The sequence below is a fragment of the Elephas maximus genome, chromosome X, assembly GCF_024166365.1.
Source record: "Elephas maximus indicus isolate mEleMax1 chromosome X, mEleMax1 primary haplotype, whole genome shotgun sequence".
NCBI classification, from domain to species: domain Eukaryota; kingdom Metazoa; phylum Chordata; class Mammalia; order Proboscidea; family Elephantidae; genus Elephas; species Elephas maximus.
In genome coordinates, this window is record NC_064846.1 from 42258980 (window position 1) to 42281081 (window position 22102).

Here is a 22102-nt window from a genome sequence, read left to right on the forward strand (position 1 = left end):
CTTCATCCTCCTGTCAGATGTTGTTGCTGTTAGCTGCCATGGAGTCAGTCCTGACTCAGCGCAGTCCCATGTGTGCCAGAGTAGAAATATGCTCCATAGGGTTTCCAGTGGCTGATTTTTTGAAAGTAGATTGCTAGGCCTTTCTTCTGAGGGGCCTCTGGGTAGACTCAAACTGCCAACGTTTTGGTTAGGAGCCTAGTGCTTAACTGTTTGTGCTACCCAGAGACTCTTTTCAGATGTTAGTGGATACGAACATAAGATCTTTTTAGATTAAATATTAAGATGTGGTGACATTAATGTTTTAATAATTATGTCTAATTTTTGAAAGTGTTGAAAGAGACTTATATTAGCCTAGTCATAAAGTAAGGAGCACGTTATTCTTTTAAATTTTATTATCTTTAGAGAACTTAAATCTCTACCCAGTTCTGTTAATGGCTGAATTTAAATTGAATCTCATATTTTTTTTTTTATGACAAATCCAGTATTCTTTCCATTAAATGATTTTTCCCCCTTTAAATTATGTTACTCTTGCTCAGATCTCTTAGATGTAGATTAATTAAATTTTCTTGTTTACTGTCACAATACTTGAACGAAACCTTAAGGATCTACAGTTAATCTTATAGAGGATATGTCGTACAAAGGATTTGATGGAATTTATACCTTCTACGGTTGTAGATTTTCCATTTCACACTGTATTATTGTGTGTTTAGATTCCAACTTTGTTAATGAAGGATCTGAAACGTTATTTAAAATCACAGGCCTATCAGAAATTGTAACATTTCTTTTTTAGGCTTCAACACAATCAATGTAAATTTTGTTGTTGTTGTTAGTCTTGATTAAAAATAACTTATCTGGGTTAAGATTACTCTTGTATACCAGGGAGTACCATCTAGGCCTCCTACTTTGAGTGTATACTATTTAACTGTCCTTTAGCTAGCTACTAGTGTAAGGTAGACACAAAGTCAACTCTCTGCTCAAAGAAGCCATGTGTGTACTCTAAAACTGGAGGTAATTAAAAAAAAAAAAGCTTCTGTTGAATTCAGTGATGATTTCCTTCTAGCAGCTTTGCCACTTGTTTAGTTCATACTGTTTTTTAGAAATATCTCTAATTTTTTAGGAAGTACTAATACTTGATGGATGAAACTATCCTAGGAAGTTAACAAGAGGACATTGGCAAAGAATTAAACACCAAAAGGGTGTGAGAAGGGACCAGAAAATAAACCATCACATAAATAACTAGTGTTCAAAGTCTGAAGTCTAATTATTTAGAAGACTGACCCTCCTCTAACTGAGATGCATAGATCAAGCTACTTTATATTAACAGTTTTTAAAAAGTAATCTTTATCACTCCTGCTCAAAATTGGATTACTGTTTCTACTTGTGTTTGAGTGTATCGAAGTCCCTCAGTCAGTTACTTTGACTATATTAAATAGTTATTCAGGAAGGCTTAATTTTATCTTCATTATAATTTGGGAAATTAAAAAAGTAGTCTTATAAATCAGTATTTTAAAAATAATGTTGCTCTATACATTACTTAGGCAATTCTTCAAATTTTCATCAACTGTACTCATATGTTAGTATCAGAGAAGGGGCTATCACTCTTTTTCTTATACTGGTATTTTTACTATGCAGCTTAATAAGTAGGTATTTAGCTGATTTCTTAAAATTTGTTTGACTGTCTTAAAGAAAAGATTACATGTGGGCTTTTGCAATAAATAGCTTCAATGACTGGTTGGCATTGCATATTCATTCCTGGTAACTTGGTAGTATTTTCTGTTGTCTTTCCTTTTAATAATTACTTGCTTTTACATGTGCCCTGAAAGTTTTTATTTATCATGGAAAGATGTGCTACTGGGTACTATGTAATATAGCTCAAGAAGAAAAAGTAATGATGAGAAGTTATAATTGAGGTATAATTATGGACCATGGAAAGCAAAATCAGATTTTGAGAAGTTTATTGTTTTGATTTAGAATTAGACATTTTATACAGTACCTGTTTCTTGTGATTTTTACCTGATTATACGAGCATTTCAGTTTGAGGAGCATCGTGTTGACTTCTAGCTCGGTAAAACTATTTAGATAGTTCTCTCAGTCCTTGAAGTCTATCCATTCTTTCTTTTCTGCTTGCTTTACTAATGACTTCCCTGTCCTTTCCCAAAACATTTTCTTACTTCTCCCATCTTTTGGTTTGGTTGATGTACGTGACATGTGAATACAGACGGAGGCCTTTATGTTATAGAGCATCATTCAGTGAAAAACTGTTCCAGAGGACCAGAGCAGCAGGACGTGCATCAAGGTATCTAGAGTTTGTGGAAGCCTTAAGAATTAAGGGGTCAGGTTGATGCAGCTGAACTGTGTAGTCTTTTACTTAAAATATAATACTGGTAACTTGATTTGGGAAATGTGTTCATAATCTAGAATAGTTGTTAGATAAAATAGTATCTCAGAGTAAAACATAAAATATAATATAAATATAACTATTCATAAATATAAATATTCATAGCAAAATTTTACATAGATGAATTTTCACGTACATAAAATGTATTATTTTATCGGTAAGCTAGTCTCAACCTTTTTTTTTCTTTCTGCTCCAGTATGACCTATCCACGTCAGTAATCAACAGTAGTCTGAATGTGGTGGTTGAGGGAGGGAATCAAGTAACTATAGGGAATAGCATGTATAGTTTGATATTCTCTTTCTCTCTCCCCCAATAATTCTGATATTCTCTCTTATGGAAGTATTCACTGCTGCTTCTCATTTTTTTTTAAACATTCTTTTCCCGATAATCTTAGGCATTTCATTATCTTAATTATTTTGCATTTGGAGAGTCAGTGCAGTCTTAGTGTATACAGACAAAGAAGAATAAAGGCGTCATTAATCCTGAAGCTGTTTGATGTAAAGCTACACTGATTTGCATCTGCATTGGATAGTTGTCCTTTGCACCTCACCTAGAGACACCAGGGGAAAAAACAAAAACAAAAAACAAGCCACTGCTGTCACAGTGACCCTGTAGGGCAGAGTAGAACTGCCCCATAGGGTTTCCAAGGCTGTGAATCTTTACGGAAGTAGACTGCCACATCTTTCTCCCAAAGAGCAGCTGGTAGGTTTGAACTGCTGATCTGCTGATCTTTCAGTTAGCAGCTGAGCACTTAACCACGGCACCACCAGGGCTCCAGGGGAAGGTACAGTGAAGTGTAAAGGACAGGTATCCAATGTAGACACAAATCAGTGTAACTTTACACCAGACAATTTCAGGATTGATGACACCGTTATTCTTCTTTGTATGGGCATACGCTAAAATTTATTAGTTGTTTGGTAGTGTTAATTTAAAGTTCTCATATCCTGTATATTCTTTTGATAGTTGGCATCTGAAGATTTTAAATAAAAATGAATACTCTTTATAACACTGAACTTTAAAATTGAAAATCAGTTTACATTTATAATCCATATTAATACTAAATGAAGAACTCTTAAATATGTCAGTTACTTATGTTAAAGAAAAATACTTAATAATTCATTACTTTTGACTTTGAGGTTAATATTTAGAACCATATAAAATGATGAACTAATAGCTCTCTCTTACAGTGGTTCATAGTTCTTTTTTTCGTTTTCTTCAAATATGGTTTCATTTGGTCATTAAAAGTTTGATAAGCTTGAGTTTTTTTTTTTTTAATAATTAAATATTAACACTGGTTTTGCATTTAGAATTAAGGTTTATTATTTGGCTCTTGGTGAAATGATTACATATTAATTCCTTGAAATGTCAGCATACCTCTCATATCATTTATTATAATGGGAAAACTCCGTCAGTCATGGTTGTATGTAAAAAAATCTTTATCTTTTTAATCTTCTGTCTCAACCAAAAGTTAGATATGCACAGGGTAATAGACAATACCCAAACTCTGAGAAAGGGTTTATAAAAGAAGATGTGTGGAAGACTGTTGAGCTTCATTCCTTTTAAAGAGCCAGCGTGCTTATGGGCATCTTATCTAAATAATATTTAAATATTGTTTTCTAGCAAAGATCTTCATGGACCAGATGCAGTTTATTTTGGAGCTATTATATCTCATGTGTTGTAGACATTATTCTCTTTAATATATTTGAAAATTAATGTGTTGATTTACTTCTAGGATTCTTAATCATTCAACTTCTGTCACAAGAAGCAAGCCAAAACAAACTGTGGAAGGCGAAAAGAGGTATAAAAAGTATCTTAGTCCTTATATTTAGTCTTATATGATAAGACTTGATCCTTGATAGTGAAATAAGGGTTTTATTTTATAAATCATGTAAATTTAATACAGCTATAATTTAAAGAGGAAATGTGTTGCAGCACAAGTTAAATTTATTTTTGATATGAACAACACTAAAAATGCTTATTTGATCTTTTTTTGTGCATACCTACATTTTGCCCTGATAATAGGACCATTCATTCATTCAGCAAACATTTATTGCTTTATTGCTTTCCAGGAATAATGTGTTTCTTCATTATCGAATGTGTTCATTCTCTGTGCTATTGTTCACATTTTTATTTCTTTTCAGTTGGGTTTTACTAAATTCTCCTATATGAATACATGGTCTAAGTGCACATATATGAATTCCAAAGTTGAACTAAAAGACCCTGAAGTTTTCTTTTTATTCTTTTTGGTGATTTGAAAATTTGCATCAGGCTTAACCCTTGAGTCACCTCTAGAGGTGTGTAAAGCTCCGAGCTTAGGGCCATGCAGAAGTACATTTTTGTTTAATGCTTGTATGTGTACTGTTCTAAATTCTTTAAATGTATTTGCTCACGTAATCCTCACAATTACCCTATGAAGTTGTTACTGTTGTTATCTCCAGCTTACAGATGAGAAAACTGAGGCACACAAGTTACCATAACTTGCTGAAGGCCACACAGCTTGAAAGTGGTAGAGTCAGGATTCAAACTCAGGTTGTCTGGCTCCAGAACCCCAAGTCTTACCATATGCTAACAACTACACTTTGCACCCTCTAGATCCACATATCCCATTGGGCATCTTCTCCTAGATATTCTACAATCCAATGTAAACTTATTTTTTCCCCAAACATATTTCTTTTCCTTGGAAACCCTATCAGGCAGTTCAGCTGTGTCCTATAGGGTCACTATGAGTTGGAATAGACTCAGTGGCAGTGGGTTTGGTTTTGGTTTTCGTATATATTCTTGGAGTGAATGTGCCACTATTTATATAGTCACCCAAGTCATCAACTTTAGAATCTCCTCTCCCTCATGCACCCCTCCCAATCCAGTCAATTACAAAAAATTATAGCATCTTAACATTTATTGCATCTATTTCAGCCTCTTCATTCCTGTTTCAGTTGTTTTGGTTCGGGTCCCACATTTTTCCACCTGGATTAATTCAATAGTCCTCAAACGTGTCTTCTTTCTTCAGTTTTGCCTACCTTCAAATATGTCTTCTCTAAGAGTGATTTTTTTTTTCTAAGAGTGATTGTTATAAAATGCAAATCTGACGGTGTTTATTATCTTCTGGATGCTCTTTATAACTTTTAGATAAAACTTAAAATGTTTAGCTTAACGCAAAGTTGAAGTGAGTTTCTGTCTACCTCAGGAGCCTCATCTCATGCCATTCCCCCTCTTGGCACCCCTTGTAGGTAGGAACAATACTTCTTTAGTTCAGCATGGTTTTACATCTCTGTTCTACATGCTGGCCTCCCTACTGGGATTGCCCTTCCCTTTTCCTTTCTTTACTTAGTCGTTTCAGAATTCAGTTCAAGCATGAGATGGCCTTTTCATATCCAAGTCTAAGAACTTTCATCTATCTGGAATTTTATTTAATTGGATTTAACCCAGTCTCTGTTTTTGAATGATGATTCTGTTCTCTTACATATTTGTTTTCTTTATTGTTTCTGTTATTTACGTTCCCTCTCAGTTGTTTTCATTTCCCTCTTAAGAATCCTCCCTGGGTACCTAACATTCTCTTGAGAAAGCAACAACTACCCAAACTTCAAAACTCTTATACCCAGTCCTGGCCTTTCCTTCCCAGAACTGTCTTCTACATTACTAATTTTCAAAACATGTACCCAATTCCTTCTTTAAAAACAAAACAAAGAAATTGTTTTATTTTTTTCCTGATTAAAAGAGCAATGTAGTTTTATTGTTGAACAACTGGAAAATTTAGCAAACACAAAGAAGAAACTAAACATTCAAATATCACCCATTATTCCACTCTTCAGAGATGATGAGTCATAGATTTTTGGTATGTTTTCTGTGCATGAAAATTTGCATGTGTATGTGTGCACATACATATGCACTCCAGAAATATATAACTCATTGCCTACTCAACACCTCCACATGAGTGTATAATAGGCATATCAAAGTTAACTTTCCAAAATGAATCTTTTTATCTCCCTCCTTGCATCCTCCAACCTGTTCCTTCTACAGTCTTTGTCATTTCAGAAAATGTCAACTCCTTCCTCTAGTTGCTCAGGTCAAAAAACTCAGAGTCATCCTTAACTTATGGAAACCCTGGTGGCGTACTGGTTAAGTGCTACAGCTGCTAACCAAAGGGTCGGCAGTTCGAATCCACCAGGCTCCTCTTGAAAACTCTGTGGGGCAGTTCTACTCTGTCCTATAGGATCGCTATGAGTCAGAATCGACTCGACGGCACTGGGTTTGGTTTTTTGGTTTATCCTTGTCACTTTCTCTCACACTCCATATCTAATCCATTAGCAGATCTTGTTTGCCTTTAAGATATATCCAGAATTTGATCACCACCTCCACTCCTGCCATTCTAGTCCTAGCCATCTTTTTCTTGTACTACTTTCACAACTTCCTAATGGGTCTCCTTTCTGTCCTTATTTTCCTTTAGTCTATTTTCAGAAAGCATCAGATTGGTATTTTTTTTAAATATCATTTTTTTTTAAAGTCAGATCATGTTATTCCTTTTCAGAATTCTCTAATGAATTCCCATCTCATTTAGAAAAAAGCCACAGTCCTTTAAGGCCCTGTAAGTCTTTATCTGACTTCTTGTTGTCATCCTTTCTTCCTTCTCTCTTCCTAATTAGTTCTCCTTTAGCTATGCTGGCTTCTTTGCTGAATCTCAATAGACCAGGCACTTTCTGTTTTCAAGGCTTTTGCCTCTGCCTGAAATGGTTTTCACCCAGATAACCATATAACATATTCCTTTGCCTTCAGGTTGCTGCTCAAATGTCGCTTAATTAGCAAGGTTTTCCCTGACCAACTTATATAAAAAAGCATGCCTTTCCCACGCCTTTCTCCCTGTTTCCCATACTCTGCTCTATTTTTCTCTGTAGAGGCTCTATTTTTCTCTGTAGAACTTAGCATCATCTGAAATTCTGAATATTTACTACTTTATTTGCTTGTTTTTTGTCATCACCATCCTACCACCCTTGTACAAACTACAATGTAAATTTCATAAGATCAAAACTTTATTTTGTATTCTGCTGTATCCTTCCACCTGACACAATACATGGGACATAGTAGATCCTCAATAAATATCCGTCAAGTTAATGAGTTGGGGAAATAGGTTGAAGTGATGAATGCCAGGACCTGTATTGTGTGCTGGGAGATACAACAGTGATGAAGACAGACGTGGACCCAGCCCTGATGAAGTTAATGATTGGTGTGGTCTTATTATATTGCTGTTTTAGGTGTTTCTTTTTTTTTTTTTTAATACGATTTTGAAATCTGTAAATCCACAACTAGTATGAATGATTCTTTGTTGGGGCATTAGGTAGCACATAGGCTTGTAGGAGACACCTGAAGATTCTGGATACTTAGGTTTTAAGCAAGTAAGCAGTCTTCCTTGAGAAGTCTGGGCAACTTTGTAATAGTAGTGATCTCAGTGAGTTACTGTCCAAGATACCTAGCCACTTCCAGCAATCAGCAGTTGCGATAAACATACTGAGAAATTGAGAAATTAATTGTTTGGCATGATAGGGCATAGTTGAAAGAACATGGTCCTTGAAGTCAGACAGATTTGGGTCAGAGTCCCACCTTTAGCACTTAATAGCAATAAGGATATGGACGACTTTTTTTTTTTTTTTTTAATTTTTATTGAGCTTCAAGTGAACGTTTACAAATCAAGTCAGTCTGTCACATATAAGTTTATATACACCTTACTCCATACTCCCACTTGCCCTCCCCCTAATGAGTCAGCCCTTCCAGTCTCTCCTTTCGTGACAATTTTGCCAGCTTCCAACTCTCTCTATCCTCCCATCCCCCCTCCAGACAGGAGATGCCAACACAGTCTCAAGTGTCCACCTGATGCAAGTAGCTCGCTCTTCATCAGCATCTCTCTCCTACCCACTGTCCAGGCCCTTCCATGTCTGATGAGTTGTCTTTGGGAATGGTTCCTGTCCTGGGCCAACAGAAGGTTTGGGGACCATGACCGCCGGGATTCCTCTAGTCTCAATCAGACCATTAAGTCTGGTCTTCTTGTGAGAATTTGGGGTCTGCATCCCACTGATCTCCTGTTCCCTCAGGGGTTCTCTGTTGTGCTCCCTGTCAGGGCAGTCATCGGCTGTGGCCGGGCACCAGCTAGTTCTTCTGGTCTCAGAATGACGTAAGTCTCTGGTTCATGTGGCCCTTTCTGTCTGTTGGGCTCATAGTTATCGTGTGACCTTGATGTTCTTTATTCTCCTTTGATCCAGGTGGGTTGAGACCAATTGATGCATCCTAGATGGCTGCTTGGTAGCATTTAAGACCCCAGACGCCAGATTTCAAAGTGGGATGCAGAATGTTTTCATAATAGAATTATTTTGCCAATTGTCTTAGAAGTCCCCTTAAACCATAGTCCCCAAACCCCCGCCCTTGCTCCGCTGACCTTTGAAGCATTCAGTTTATCCTGGAAACTTCTTTGCTTTTGGTCTAGTCCAATTGAGCTGACCTTCCATGTATTGAGTATTGTCCTTCCCTTCACCTAAAGTAGTTATTATCTACTAACTAATCAGTAAAAAACTCCTCTCCCACCCTCCCTCTCTCCCCCGCTCGTAACCACGAAAGTATGTGTTCTTCTCAGTTTATACTGTTTCTCAAGATCTTATAATAGTGGTCTTATACAATATTGTCCTTTTGCCTCTGACTAATTTCACTCAGCATAATGCCTTCCAGATTCCTCCATGTTATGAAATGTTTCACAGATTCGTCACTGTTCTTTATCGATGCGTCGTATTCCATTGTGTGAATATACCACAATTTATTTACCCATTCATCCGTTGATGGACACCTTGGTTGCTTCCAGCTTTTTGCTATTTTAAACAGAGCTGCAATAAACATGGGTGTGCATATATCTGTTCGTGTGAAGGCTCTTATTTCTCTAGGGTATATTCCGAGGAGTGGGATTTCTGGGTTGTATGGTAGTTCTATTTCTAACTGTTTAAGATAACGCCAGATGGATTTCCAAAGTGGTTGTACCATTTTACAATCCCACCAGCAGTGTATGAGAGTTCCAATCTCTCCGCAGCCTCTCCAACATTTATTCTTTTGTGTTTTTTGGATTAATGCCAGCCTTGTTGGAGTGAGATGGAATCTCATCGTAGTTTTAATTTGCATTTCTCTAATGGCTAATGATCGAGAGCATTTTCTCATGTATCTGTTAGCTGCCTGAATATCTTCTTTAGTGAAGTGTGTGTTCATATCCTTTGCCTACTTCTTGATTGGGTTGTTTGTCTTTTTGTGGTTGAGTTTTGCCAGAATCATACAGATTTTAGAGATCAGGCACTGGTCGGAGATGTCATAGCTGAAAATCCTTTCCCAATCTGTAGGTGGTCTTTTTACTCTTTTGGTGAAGTCTTTAGATGAGCATAGGTGTTTGATTTTTAGGAGCTCCCAGTTATCTGGTTTCTCTTCATCATTTTTGGTAATGTTTTGTATTCTGTTTATGCCTTGTATTAGGGCTCCTAGGGTTGTCCCTATTTTTTCTTCCATGATCTTTATCGTTTTAGTCTTTATGTTTAGGTCTTTGATCCACTTGGAGTTAGTTTTTGTGCATGGTGTGAGGTATGGGTCCTGTTTCATTTTTTTCCAAATGGATATCCAGTTATGCCAGCACCATTTGTTAAAAAGACTATGTTTTCCCCATTTAACTGACACTGGGCCTTTGTCAAATATTAGCTGCTCATATGTGGATGGATTTATATCTGGGTTCTCAGTTCTGTTCCCCTGGTCTATGTGCCTGTTGTTGTACCAGTACCAGGCTGTTTTGACTACTGTGGCTGTATAATAGCTTCTGAAATCAGGTAGAGTGAGGCCTCCCACTTTCTTCTTCTTTTTCAGTAATGCTTTGCTTATCCAAGGCTTCTTTCCCTTCCATATGAAGTTGGTGATTTGTTTCTCCATCACATTAAAAAATGACATTGGAATTTGGATGGGAAGTGCATTGTATGTATAGATGGCTTTTGATAGAATAGACATTTTTACTATGTTAAGTCTTCCTATCCATGAGCAAGGTATGTTTTTGCACTTAAGTGGGTCCTTTTTAGTTTCTTGTAATAGTACTTTGTAGTTTTCTTTGTATAGGTCTTTTTGGACGACTTTTTAAATCAGCCAGAGTGCCTGACACCTAAATGCTTAGTAAATGTTAGTTGTCTTATTATTTCTTTCAGTTTGCCTTTCTTCTTATAGTGAGATAGAATAGCATAGTGGTTAAGAGTATAGGTTTTTGAGATCATACTGTCTCAGTATGGCTCCTGGAGCTGTCTCTTGAAAAAGTTCAGTAGTTCCTGTTGAGCCTCATTTATCCCATCTGTAAAACATGAACAATAACAGTACCTACCTCAGGGTTGCTGTGAAGATTAAGCAGGCTAATATATATAATATGCTTAGAACAATGCTTAGCAAATAAAAATTGTTTCACAGTTATTATTTGTTGAAGCATTATTTTTGTTAACTTTCTTTTTCTTAATTTTTGTTACACCTGTTACTAATCATTCTACATTTTCCAGTTCTCATCTTTTTTATTCAAAAGAGAAATAGTTCTGTAGGTATTTTTTCTTCATATTAAAAAATGTTACATGGTCTCCTACATTTTCAATGCAGAAAATTATAGAGAAGATAATAATATAAAAAGTACTTGTTTGTATTAGCAAGGATGTGGAGAAATGTTCTACCTGCAACTGTGGTGAGTAGCAACTGGGGCCTTAAAAGCCAGTGAGTGGGCATCTATGATACACCTAGTGGTCCCGTTCCAGCTGGAGCAAAGGAGAATGAAGAAAACCAAAGACACAAGGAAAATATTGTTCCAAAGGACTAAAGAACCACATGAACCACAGCCTCCACACCACAGCCTCCACCAGCCTGAACCCAGAACTAGGTGGTACCCGGTTACCACCACCAACAGCTCTGATGGGGATCACAATAGTGGGTCCTAGGCAGAGCAGGGGAAAAATGTGGAGCAAAATTCATATTCACAAAAAAAGACCAGACTTATTGGTCTGGTGTTGACTGGAGGAACCCTTGAGACTGTGGCCCCTGGATACCCTGCTAACTCAGAACTGAAGCTACTCCAGAAGTCCACCTTTTTAGCCAGATTAGACGGGCCTATAAAACAAACAGTAACACATGTGAGGGACTGCTTCTTAGTTCAATCAAATATACAAGACCATATGGGCAACATTTAGCCAAAAGCAAAGGCAAGAAGTCAGAAAGGGACAGGAAAACTGGATGAATGGACGCTGAGAACCCCAGGGTGGAAAGGGAAAGGGGAAGAGTGGTGACACATTGCGGCGATTGCAACTCATGTCACAAAACAATTTGTGTATAAAATTTTTGAATGAAAAACTAATTTGTGCTGTAAATTTCCACCTAAAACACAATAAAATTAAGAAAATAAGTTAAACATAAAACTACTGTATGATCCTGCAACCCTAATCCTAGCTGTATACTGAAGAGAATTGAAAACAGGGGCACAAACAGACACCTGTACACCAGTGTTAATTGCAGCACTGTTCGTAATAGTGGAGCCCTGGTAGCACAGTGGTTAAGAGCTACAACTGCTAACCAAAAAGTCGGCAGTTCAAGTCTACCAGCCACCGCCTGGAAACCCTATGCGGCATTTCCGCTCTGTCCTATAGGGTCACTATAAGTTGAAATCGACTCAACAGCAGTGAGGGTGGGGGGGTGGTTCATAATAGCTAAAAGGTGGAAACAATTGGAGTGTCCATCAACAGATGAACAGATAAATAAAATGACTATATATATACTATGGAATATCACTCAGCCATAAAGGAAATGAAGTCCTGATACATGCTACGATATGGATGAACCTCGAAACCATTATGCTGAGTAAATAAGTCATTCACAAAAGGACAAATATTGTATGACCCCACTTACATGAAACAGGCAAATGTATAGAGACCAAAGCTTATTAATGGTTATCAGGAGGAGGGAGGGAAAAAAGGGAAGTCATTGATTAGGGGGCACTTATGGAGCCCTGGGGGCCCTGGGGGCTCAGTGGTTAAAGATCTTGGCTGCTAACCAGAAGGTTGGCAGTTTGAATCCACCAGCTGCTCCTCAGAAACCCTGTGGGGCAGTTCCTGTCTGTCCTGTAGGGTCACTATGAGATAGAATCAACTTGACGGCAACAGGTATGAAACCTTGGTGGCACAGTGGTTAAGAGCTTGGCTGCTAACCAAAAGGTCAGCAGTTTGAATCTAGCAGCTGCTCCTTGGAAACCTTGTGGGGCAGTTCTACTCTGTCCTAGAGGATCACTATGAGTAGGAATCAACTCAATGCCAATGGCCAATGGATTTTTTTTTTTTTTTGGTTTGAGTTTCTTTTAATGGTGATGGTGTAATTTGGAAAATGGTAGTGGTAATAGTTGGACAACTTGAAGAATGTAATCAGTGTCACTGAATTGTACATGTAAAAATTGTTGAATTGGCAAATATTTTGTTATATATGTATTTACTACAAACACAGAAAACACACCTGTTTTCAAAATAAATTCTGATTTTTTTTCCCAATGTTGCGTGGACTACATCCACACATGGAAAATCTCACACACACTTTTTTCTTAACAAAAATGAGATCGTACCAGATACACTGTTTAGTAACTTGACTTTTTCACTTAATATATTGTGATGATTTTTACATATCCGGCACAGGACTGGGCAGTGTTTCGTTCGGTTGTACAAAATTTCACTATGAGTCAGAACCAACTCAGTGACACCTTACAACAGTAACTAATTATAAATGTACATTGGGGTGAACTTTCTTATGTGTTCTGTGCATTTGTATTTTTTCTTTAAATGTTTAGGTGTGTTATTGATGGGTTAAACATGAGTACACATTTTAGCTTTATCGATAGACTTTCCATCGAGAAGTTTGTATCAGTTTACATTCTCAAAAGTAATGTGTGCATATCTTTACCTGGCAGTTCAAATCCACCAGCTGTTCCTTGGAAGCCTTATGGGGCTGTTATACTGTGTCTTATAGGGTCGCTATGAGTCAGAATCTATTCAGTGGCAATGGGATTGGTCTTCTTAGTGAATTGACACCTTTGTCATTATGAAATTAAAAAAAAAATCCTTGGTAATATCTTTAGTGGGAAATCTTTCCAATCTTAATAGATTGCAGATACACTATATTAAAATTTCATATTTCCCCATATATACAATTTTTCTACTACTTGAAAGATATACTTTGACAGTACTTTTACTGCAGATCTGCTGGTGTTGAATTCTTTCAGCTTTTTTATGTCAGAAAAAATTTTTATTTTGCTTTCATCTTTGATAGATACCTCTGGTAGTATAAAATTCTGGGTTGATCTTTTTTTGTTTTTCTTATTTTCCTTTTAGTACCTTAAAGAGGTTTCTACTCTGTTCCCTGGATTGAATTGGTTCCTGTGACATGTCTGCTGTCATCCTTGTTTTTGTTCATTTAACTTAATGAGTCTTTTTTCTCTAGCTGCTTTTAAAATTTTCATTAGTGGTTTTTAGTAATTTGATTATGATGTATCTTGGTGTAGTTTGCTTCATGTTTCTTTTCCTTAGAGCTCATTGAGTTTCTTAGATTTGTAGAGGTTTTGTTTTTATGAAATTGGATATTTTGGGACCATTATTTCTTTAAATATTTCCTGTTCCCGACCATTTCTCTCCATGTGGAACTCCAATTATACATATATTGGGCACTCAGAGTTATCCCAGAGATACTGGATGTCTTCTGTTCATTCTTCAATATTTTTTTTCTTTCTGTGTTTGATTTTGGCTAGTTATTTTGCTGTGTCTTTAAGTTCACTAATCATTTCTATGAAATACATAATCTATAGTTATACAGTTCAGTTTATTTTTAAGATGTAGTTTTTACCTCTTAAACTTCGATTTTCATCTTTTATGTCTATCATGTCTCTAAATATGTTTAGTCTTTTTCTTTAGCTTCATCAGCATATGGATTACAGTTATAATAAATGTTTTAATATCCTTGCCTATAAATTTTATTTTTGGTTCATTTTCAATTGATAGATTTTTTTTTTCTCCTCATTATAGGTCAAATTTTCCTGCACGTTTGCTTACCTGGTTCTTTTTGATTGAATGCCAAACGTTGTGAATTTTACCTTCTTGGGTGCTGGATATTTTAGTATTCCTATAGATATGCTTGAGCTTTGTTCTGGGATGTTGTTATGTTAATTGGGAACAATTTGATATTTTCAGGACTCAGTTTTTTGATTTGTTACATGGGACCAGAGTAGTATTTAGCCTAGAACTAAATTTCCCTGCTACTCAGGCAAGACCATTGTTAGTACCGTCTCTGATGCCATGTGACTTATAAAGTTTTCCAGTCTGGCTACTGGGAACTGGTGTTATTCCTGGTCCTCTGTGAATATTGTAATTGCTCCCTTTAATCTTTTCAGTGATTCATTCCTTCACCTAGGGTAGTGTTCTCACACAGGATGTGTGCCTCTGTAGATCTCTTAAGTTCTTTCTCTCTACCAAAAACACCCCACTTCCATCAAGTCAATTCCAAATCATAGTGACCCTATAGGACAGAGTAGAACTGCTCCATAAGGTTTCTATGGATGTAATCTTCATGGAAGCAGACTGCTACATGTTTCTCCTGCAGAGCTGCTGGTGGTTTCAAACTGCTGACCTTTTGATTAGCAGGTGAGTGCTTAAGAACTGCACCACCAGGGATCCCTTTTCTCTGTACAGTGTTCTTTTTTGTTACTCTGCCTTATGAATTCTGTCTACATTTTGCTCCCTGGACTCCCAGCTTTGTCTCCTAAATTCAGGGAGTCTGCTGGACTTACCTTGGTTTTCCTTCCCTGTGCTGAGGCCTGCAAACTCTGTCCATGCTGCAAACTGGCTCAGTCATAGGGTTCATCTTGTTTGTTACTCATTTATAAGGGATAAATGTCCTTTTTTGCCTGAAAGTCAATGTCTTAAAAATTGTCATTTTATGTATTTTGTCTGTTCTTTTATTTATTTCAATCAGGTGGTAAAGCAGGTCACTGTTTTTCTATCTTTGCCAGAAGCAAAGTCCAATTTTCACTTTTTATGTACCCAGATTTGTGAGTTTTGATTCTTCCTTCTTAGGCTCTTTTCACCCCGACATTTTTAAAATTACTGCCTATATTTTTCTAGTACTTATGTGATTTCATTTTTCTTTATATTTAAATCTTTCATTTATTTCTGTATTTGGTATGAGGTAAAGAATCTAGTTATTTTCCTCCCTCACTTTGTTCCTTCCTCTCTTTTTCTTTTTTTCTGTATTTTACAAGAGGCTAACCAGTTGTTTCAACACTATTTGTTAAATACATCATCATTCTCACAATGATTTTTAAATGTCATTTTTATCATATATTAACATAGTTTTGATCCTGCACTCCTCTTCGTTTTGAAAATCTGTAGTTTCAGCAGCTAGTACTGTTTTGTTATTCTGATTTTATATAATATATTTTATTACCTGGTTGGGAAGTCCCTTTATTATGTAAATGTTCTCTTCTTGATCATCCATTGTTCCAAATTAACTTTGAATCTTTTTAAATCAAATTTCTAAAACAAGCCAAAAAATACTTTTTTTGGTTTTTATATTTTAGTTTATTTCACTTATGAATTAATTTGAAGGATAAATTATACCGGTAATATTTAGTCTTTCTTTCCAAGAACTTTCCATTTATTTAAATCCTTCACTAGATATTTTTAGTTTTTCATATAAGTCTTGTACATGTCTTTTTAAATTACTTCCTTGGTATTATATACTTTTCCTTCCTTTTATGAATGAGATTTTTCCTAATATATTTTGTAATATATATATATATATAAATTATTCTCTATATATTTTTAACTGGTAACATTAACTCTGGAGCTCTGGTGGTGCAGTGGTTAAGAGCTACAGCTGCTAATTAGAGAGTCCGCAGCTTGAATTCACCATCCGCTCCTTGGAAACCCTATGGGGCAGTTCTTCTCTGCCCTATAGGGTTGCTATAGCTGGAATCGACTTGATGGCAATGAATGTGGTGTTGGTTTTAACATTACCTTTCTTAATAATGATAATAGAGTTTTTAGGTTTTTTTTTTTTCTCCCTTGGGTAATCATGTGTTTTATAAATTTTGAAAAATTTATATTCTTTCTCTAAATTTTGTTTTCTTTTCTTATTGTATCATGGAGACATTCCACAACAGTCTTGAGTAATAGCAGCTCTAGTGGGTATTTTGTTTATATATTTTTCCAAGTGATCTTTTTGTTCAAATCTTCTACCTCACAATAGGTGCAGTCTGCCTCATCCCAACAAAAAAAGAAAGAAAAACTTTTTCTCTCAGCTCGTCTTATGTCAGAATGAAAGGGTTGAGGATCATAATTAGTAATTCAGTTGGTGAAAAAGAATTACTCCCTTGAGCTCTTTGTACTTTAGTCAAAAGAAATTATTACTTGATTTTCTTTTGTAGGTAATGATTTTTATATAATATTCTGTCTTTTCTATGATTATATGAGTCTAAGTATTACATTTCTTTTGGCCTCTACAAAGTCCTTATAGTAGTTCTGTATATAGAGTTGATATTACATGATGCCATTTTGATGTTTTCTGAGGAACATCAGTTATTGGGAACTTAAATATGCTTTGTCAACTTTAAGTTTTATGTTATTAGTTCAAAACATAGGCTTGGGTAAATTCTTTAGATTCCTGGTAAAAATTGATAACTTTGTAATGTTCATAATCTATACCTAAGGATATTTGTAAAGATTTTAACTTATTAAAGCATCTTAATTTTTTAGTGTCTCAGCAGATGAAGTGAATTCACCATTATCATCCCTCACATGGCAGGTAAAAAGGCAATTAACTTACTATTATATCTATTATTTTGTTCTCATTTATTTAATTAAGAGAAATTGTCTCATTACAGCCCTTAGAAAATCAGAAGGATCAAATAGATGAGCAACAATGGCCAGAATCTCAACCTATAATCTGGCAGAGTGAGGAAAGGAGGCGGAGCAAACAGATTAGAAAAGAATATTTCAAGGTATTTTATTAAATTTTAAATATGTACTTTGTGATTACTGGTTTTGATTTTATCAGTTTTGTGTTAATAAGGTATAGAATATAACTTTCTGATTAAAACGGTAAATATGTTATTTTATCTTGATTTTCTACACTTATGTGGTATAGATGTACATTCAAATTAAATGTACAGAATTGCAGTAAATCAAAATAATTAAGAATGAGTAGATCAATCTGAATTGTGTTACTAAATACTTTGTAAGAGAGATGAATATATTGTACACTGCCAGTTGTACTGATATATAGTAATGTTTTAAAATTGCCCAGAAAATGTCTTTTATTGGACTTTTTAAATAGTTGACACATATTTTCAGTTTGCATTTTATGTAAATACTGTTTAAGTTAATCTAAAAATTCTTGAAAGTGATTTTTTCCTTATGTCCAAATGTTTCCTTTTCTTCCTGCTACCTTAGTAGATATCCTAAAAAAAAAAAAAAAGCTCTTTTATCGTAACTAAAATTTCTGACTCATCTGAAATTAGTGGGGTTTTAATGAAATTTTACTGTGTATACCTTCCTAAATATTGTATTTTTATTTGTTGTGGTTAAGGTTGTTGTCTGGTAGTCTGCTAAATTTGCAGAGTCCAATCATCAGAACCTGGTGTGATCTTCAGTACTTTTCATAACCCATTATTGGTATTTCTGACTGAAATGAGCAGTCAGAACAAGACTCCTTGCTCCATGAATACCAGATTCTGTTGTCTTTATGTACCTTTTCTGTTTCCTAAAGTCTAAATTTATCTAAATACATAGTTCTAGGGTTTTAAAGAATATTTTGTGTACCTGAATTTCAGGTAATTCGAAGTTTAAATTACTAATAAATAGGATTATATGTCCTGTTTGTTTCGTAGAAGTGGATTTCTGTGCACATAGATTTGTTTCCATATATGAAATTGGAACATGTATTTGGAAGTAGCCTATAATGTGACCAAAGCAAAAATATTGTATCTCTTAGTAGGTTTAGGATAATTTTAATCCTTCAACAAATAATTACTGAATTCTTTTAATGAGCCTCGTATTATCTGGTCAATATGAGAGATAGTGAAGAAGTAAGAGATGGGGGAAAAGGGAAGGATATTCTAAGCAGAACCCTAGTCGGTAATGGTAAAAATCTGTTTATCCAAATCCTTTACAGATTTGCAGTTATATTTACAATCTAGCATTTAATGTGAAAGTCTTTCTTTTTTGCTGCGTGAGACCTTAAAGGCACTCTCTAAGAATTTTTAATAGATATTTTTTGATGAATACCTGATGATATGAAGGAAATTTTAGTATTTTTAAGTCATACGAGAAATTTGATATTGTTGTTCATCTTCTTTATCATAGTATAGTAAAACCACACAAATTCTGACTATCAAAAATATTTGCATAGCACTTACTAAGTGCCATGCACCTTTCCTAGAGCTTTACAGATATGAACTCATTTAATCTTCGTAACGACCTCATGAAATAAGCATAGTTACTGTTATTCCTGTTTTACAAATGGGGGAAATTAAGGCACAGAGAGGTTAAGTAGTGTGCTTCAGGTCACATAGCTAATAAGCAGCAGATCCAAAATTTGGACCTAGAACTTGTGATATGCTACCTCTTTAGCCTCGTATTAAAGTAACTTTCAAATAAATACAGTATTATTGTTTTTTAAATATTTATAGTCACCCAAGTGAATTGCTCAAAAAAGTTTTAATAGAGATCTTGGCAAACCTTTAAAAGAAACAATTACTTGGTTGCATAGCATCATTCCTTGATAATAGTGCTTTGTTTTTCTGGCTTAAACACACCTTGTATATTGATGGTTAGGTTATGAAGTTGCCAAGAGATAGAATGAGATAATTGAAGTGTCCATTATATAACCACCATCAACAAATAATAATTTCTTCCTTATTTAACAAAGTAGTTGCAAAGATAAGCTTCAGTCACTGAAGTTGAATATTTTTGGGTGGGAAATGTTTCAAGGAGATATGTAGTTCTCCTCAGTAGTCACAAGATGTCAGTGTTAGGATACTGCAAAATATGTCAACAATTTTTCCCTGAGATTTCAAAAACATTATAAAAGTAAGATACTACACCCTAAATTAAGTCAGTGCTATTATTTAGAACTGACAGTATTTTCATGATTAAAACATCATGGGCCATCCCTTATTTTTGTTTAGTCGCCTGCCACATATTCACTCTCTCTGCTAGCCACATTGAACTTCACTTTGTTTTCTGCACAGGCTATACTTTTTTAATCCTTTGTGCTTCTCCTCTCTGGGAATGCCCATTAGCCATTTTATTCCTAGCAAATTCCTATTAATCATTCAGGATTTAGAGATAGAAGTATATATAGCATAGTAGTTAAGAGCATGGACTTGTAGAATCAAGCCACTTGAGTTCTAATCCTTACTTGGATACCTATTAACTGTGTGACTTTGGCAAGTTGCTTAATCTTGTTGAGCTTATTTTTTATTTTGTCTACAAATGATTCTAGTAGTACACTCCTTCAGAGTTGTTACAATTTTTAAATTATTTAATAATATAAAGTGCTTAGAACAGTGCTTGCCACAAAGTAAGTGCTTAATAAATAGTAGTTTATTATTCACTCAAATATCACTCTTTGATTGAAATAGAATGGAACTAAGAATATGTGACTTTGGTGAGCATCTTGCCTAGGGATGGCAAATAGGTTTCTTCTCACATGCCAACTCCAGTCAGTGGCTATCTGGAACACTGGGTTCAAAGCATATTGAGGCTATGTCTGGGATCAGCTGGAAAAGAGTTCCTTGGTAGATTAATGATAGTCGTTATAATTCACAGGAGAGACAATGGAGGAATGTATTCCTTGTATTTGTAATTCCTAACAAGGCAACCCTTACCCAAAAAACTCACTGCTGTCAAGTCAGTTCTGACTTACAGCGACCCCATAGAGTTTCCAAGGCTGTAAATCTCTACAGAAGCAGACTGCCACATTTTTCTCCTGCGGAACCACTGGTGGTTTCAAACTGCTGACCTTTTGGTTGACGGTCCATTGTTTTAACCACTGCACCACCAGGTGTTCTTCAAGGGAACCCTCATGGGTTGCAAATGTAAGGAATACAGTCCTCTGTTGTCTCTCTTACAAATGATGACCGCTGTCATTAATCTACCAGGGAGCTCTTTCTAGCTGATCCCCGGCATAGCTTCAATAAAGTAGAGTAGAGGGTCAGCAAAAAAGAGGAAGACCTTCAACGAGATGGATTGACACAGTGGCTGCAACAATGGGCTCAAACATAGCAACGATTGTGAGGATGGTGCAGGACCGGGCAGTGTTTTGTTCTGTTGTACATGCAGTTGCTAGGAGTTGGAGCTGACTCAACAGTACTTAGCAACAACAGCAAGGCAACCCTTAGTTTGCGGTTGAGATATCAAGTAGGTTATGTATTTTCATGGTTTACAGAAGATAAAGCTACATAGTAAAAAAAAAAAAAAAAAATTTTTTTTTTTTTTAAGGGGACCATTAAATAGAACCTTGAATGCCAGGCAGAGAAGTTTGGACATAATTTTTAAAAGATAGATTTTTCAATAGGAGAGTCATAAGTTTCAATTGGCCACTGATTTGCAGGATTGCATAGAGTGCGGAGAAATCAGAATAAAGAACTCTAGCAGCTTCATACCGTATTTCCTTTATTCTAAGAAATTTTTTTCTCAGATATTAACATTTTTGATACTAATGTTCTGTGCCTCGGTGTAAAATAGGGATGATAATAGTATTTACTTCATAAGGTTGTTATAAAGATTAAATGAGTTAAAATATGTAAGGTACTTCAATCAGTGCCTGACACATAGTAAACACTATATGGATTGACGCAGTGGGTGCGACAGTGGGCTCAGACATGGCAACAATTGTGAGAATGGCTCAGGATTGGGCAGTGTTTTGTTCTGTTGTGCATGGGATCACTATGACGCAACTGACTTGATGGCACCTAACACAACAACAATGGTATAAGTGTTAGCTATTATCAGTATGAATATTATTGTACAGTCAGTATAAGTATTTAATGCAGTATTTCTTTTTTTCACCTAAAATTAATAGGTTTCATAACAATCTTGGAATAGTTTTTGACATCTTAGATGATGAGAGTATAGACAGGAAAAAAAAAACCAAACCCACTGCCATTGAGTCAGTTCTGACTCATAGTGACCCTATAGGACAGGGTGGAACTGCAGCCCCCTAGGGTTTCCAAGGAGAGCCGGTGGATTTGAACTGCTATCCTTTTGGTTAGCAGCCGAGTTCTTAACTGATGCACAACCAATGCTCCAGAGTATAGTGTTTGACTTGACAGCACTGGGTTAAGATAGTGTGATAATTGTGAGAATTCAGCAGGGGTTCAAACCTGTTTGTCCAGTTAGAACCCCCTGCTGAGAATATGCATTTCTAAAAAGTTCCCTACTGAGATTTTGTATTTCCTCCCCAGATATACTGAATCTGAATATACACTTTAACCAAGATCCTCAGATGATTCTTACATAACTTCCTGGGAACTTGTTAGAAAAGCACATTCTCAGCAGGGGCTCAGAGCCAGAAGGAAACCAGTTCAAAGCCCTGGAATTCAGAAGAAGTGTGAGAGAGATTGCAAAAGAATTGACCTGATGACATAAT

At 35.7% G+C, this 22102-nt stretch overlaps 1 protein-coding gene across 2 annotated transcripts in view; it reads left to right on the plus strand.

The window, feature by feature from the left end:
* LRCH2 (leucine rich repeats and calponin homology domain containing 2) overlaps window positions 1-22102 on the plus strand; it is a 103567-nt gene that overhangs the window by 71439 nt on the left and 10026 nt on the right. For both annotated transcript variants that reach the window (XM_049872217.1, XM_049872218.1), the window contains exons 12-14: window positions 4131-4196; window positions 17206-17254; window positions 17334-17450. In XM_049872217.1, the coding sequence (XP_049728174.1) occupies window positions 4131-4196; window positions 17206-17254; window positions 17334-17450 (232 nt within the window). The remainder of the gene's footprint in view (window positions 1-4130; window positions 4197-17205; window positions 17255-17333; window positions 17451-22102) is intronic.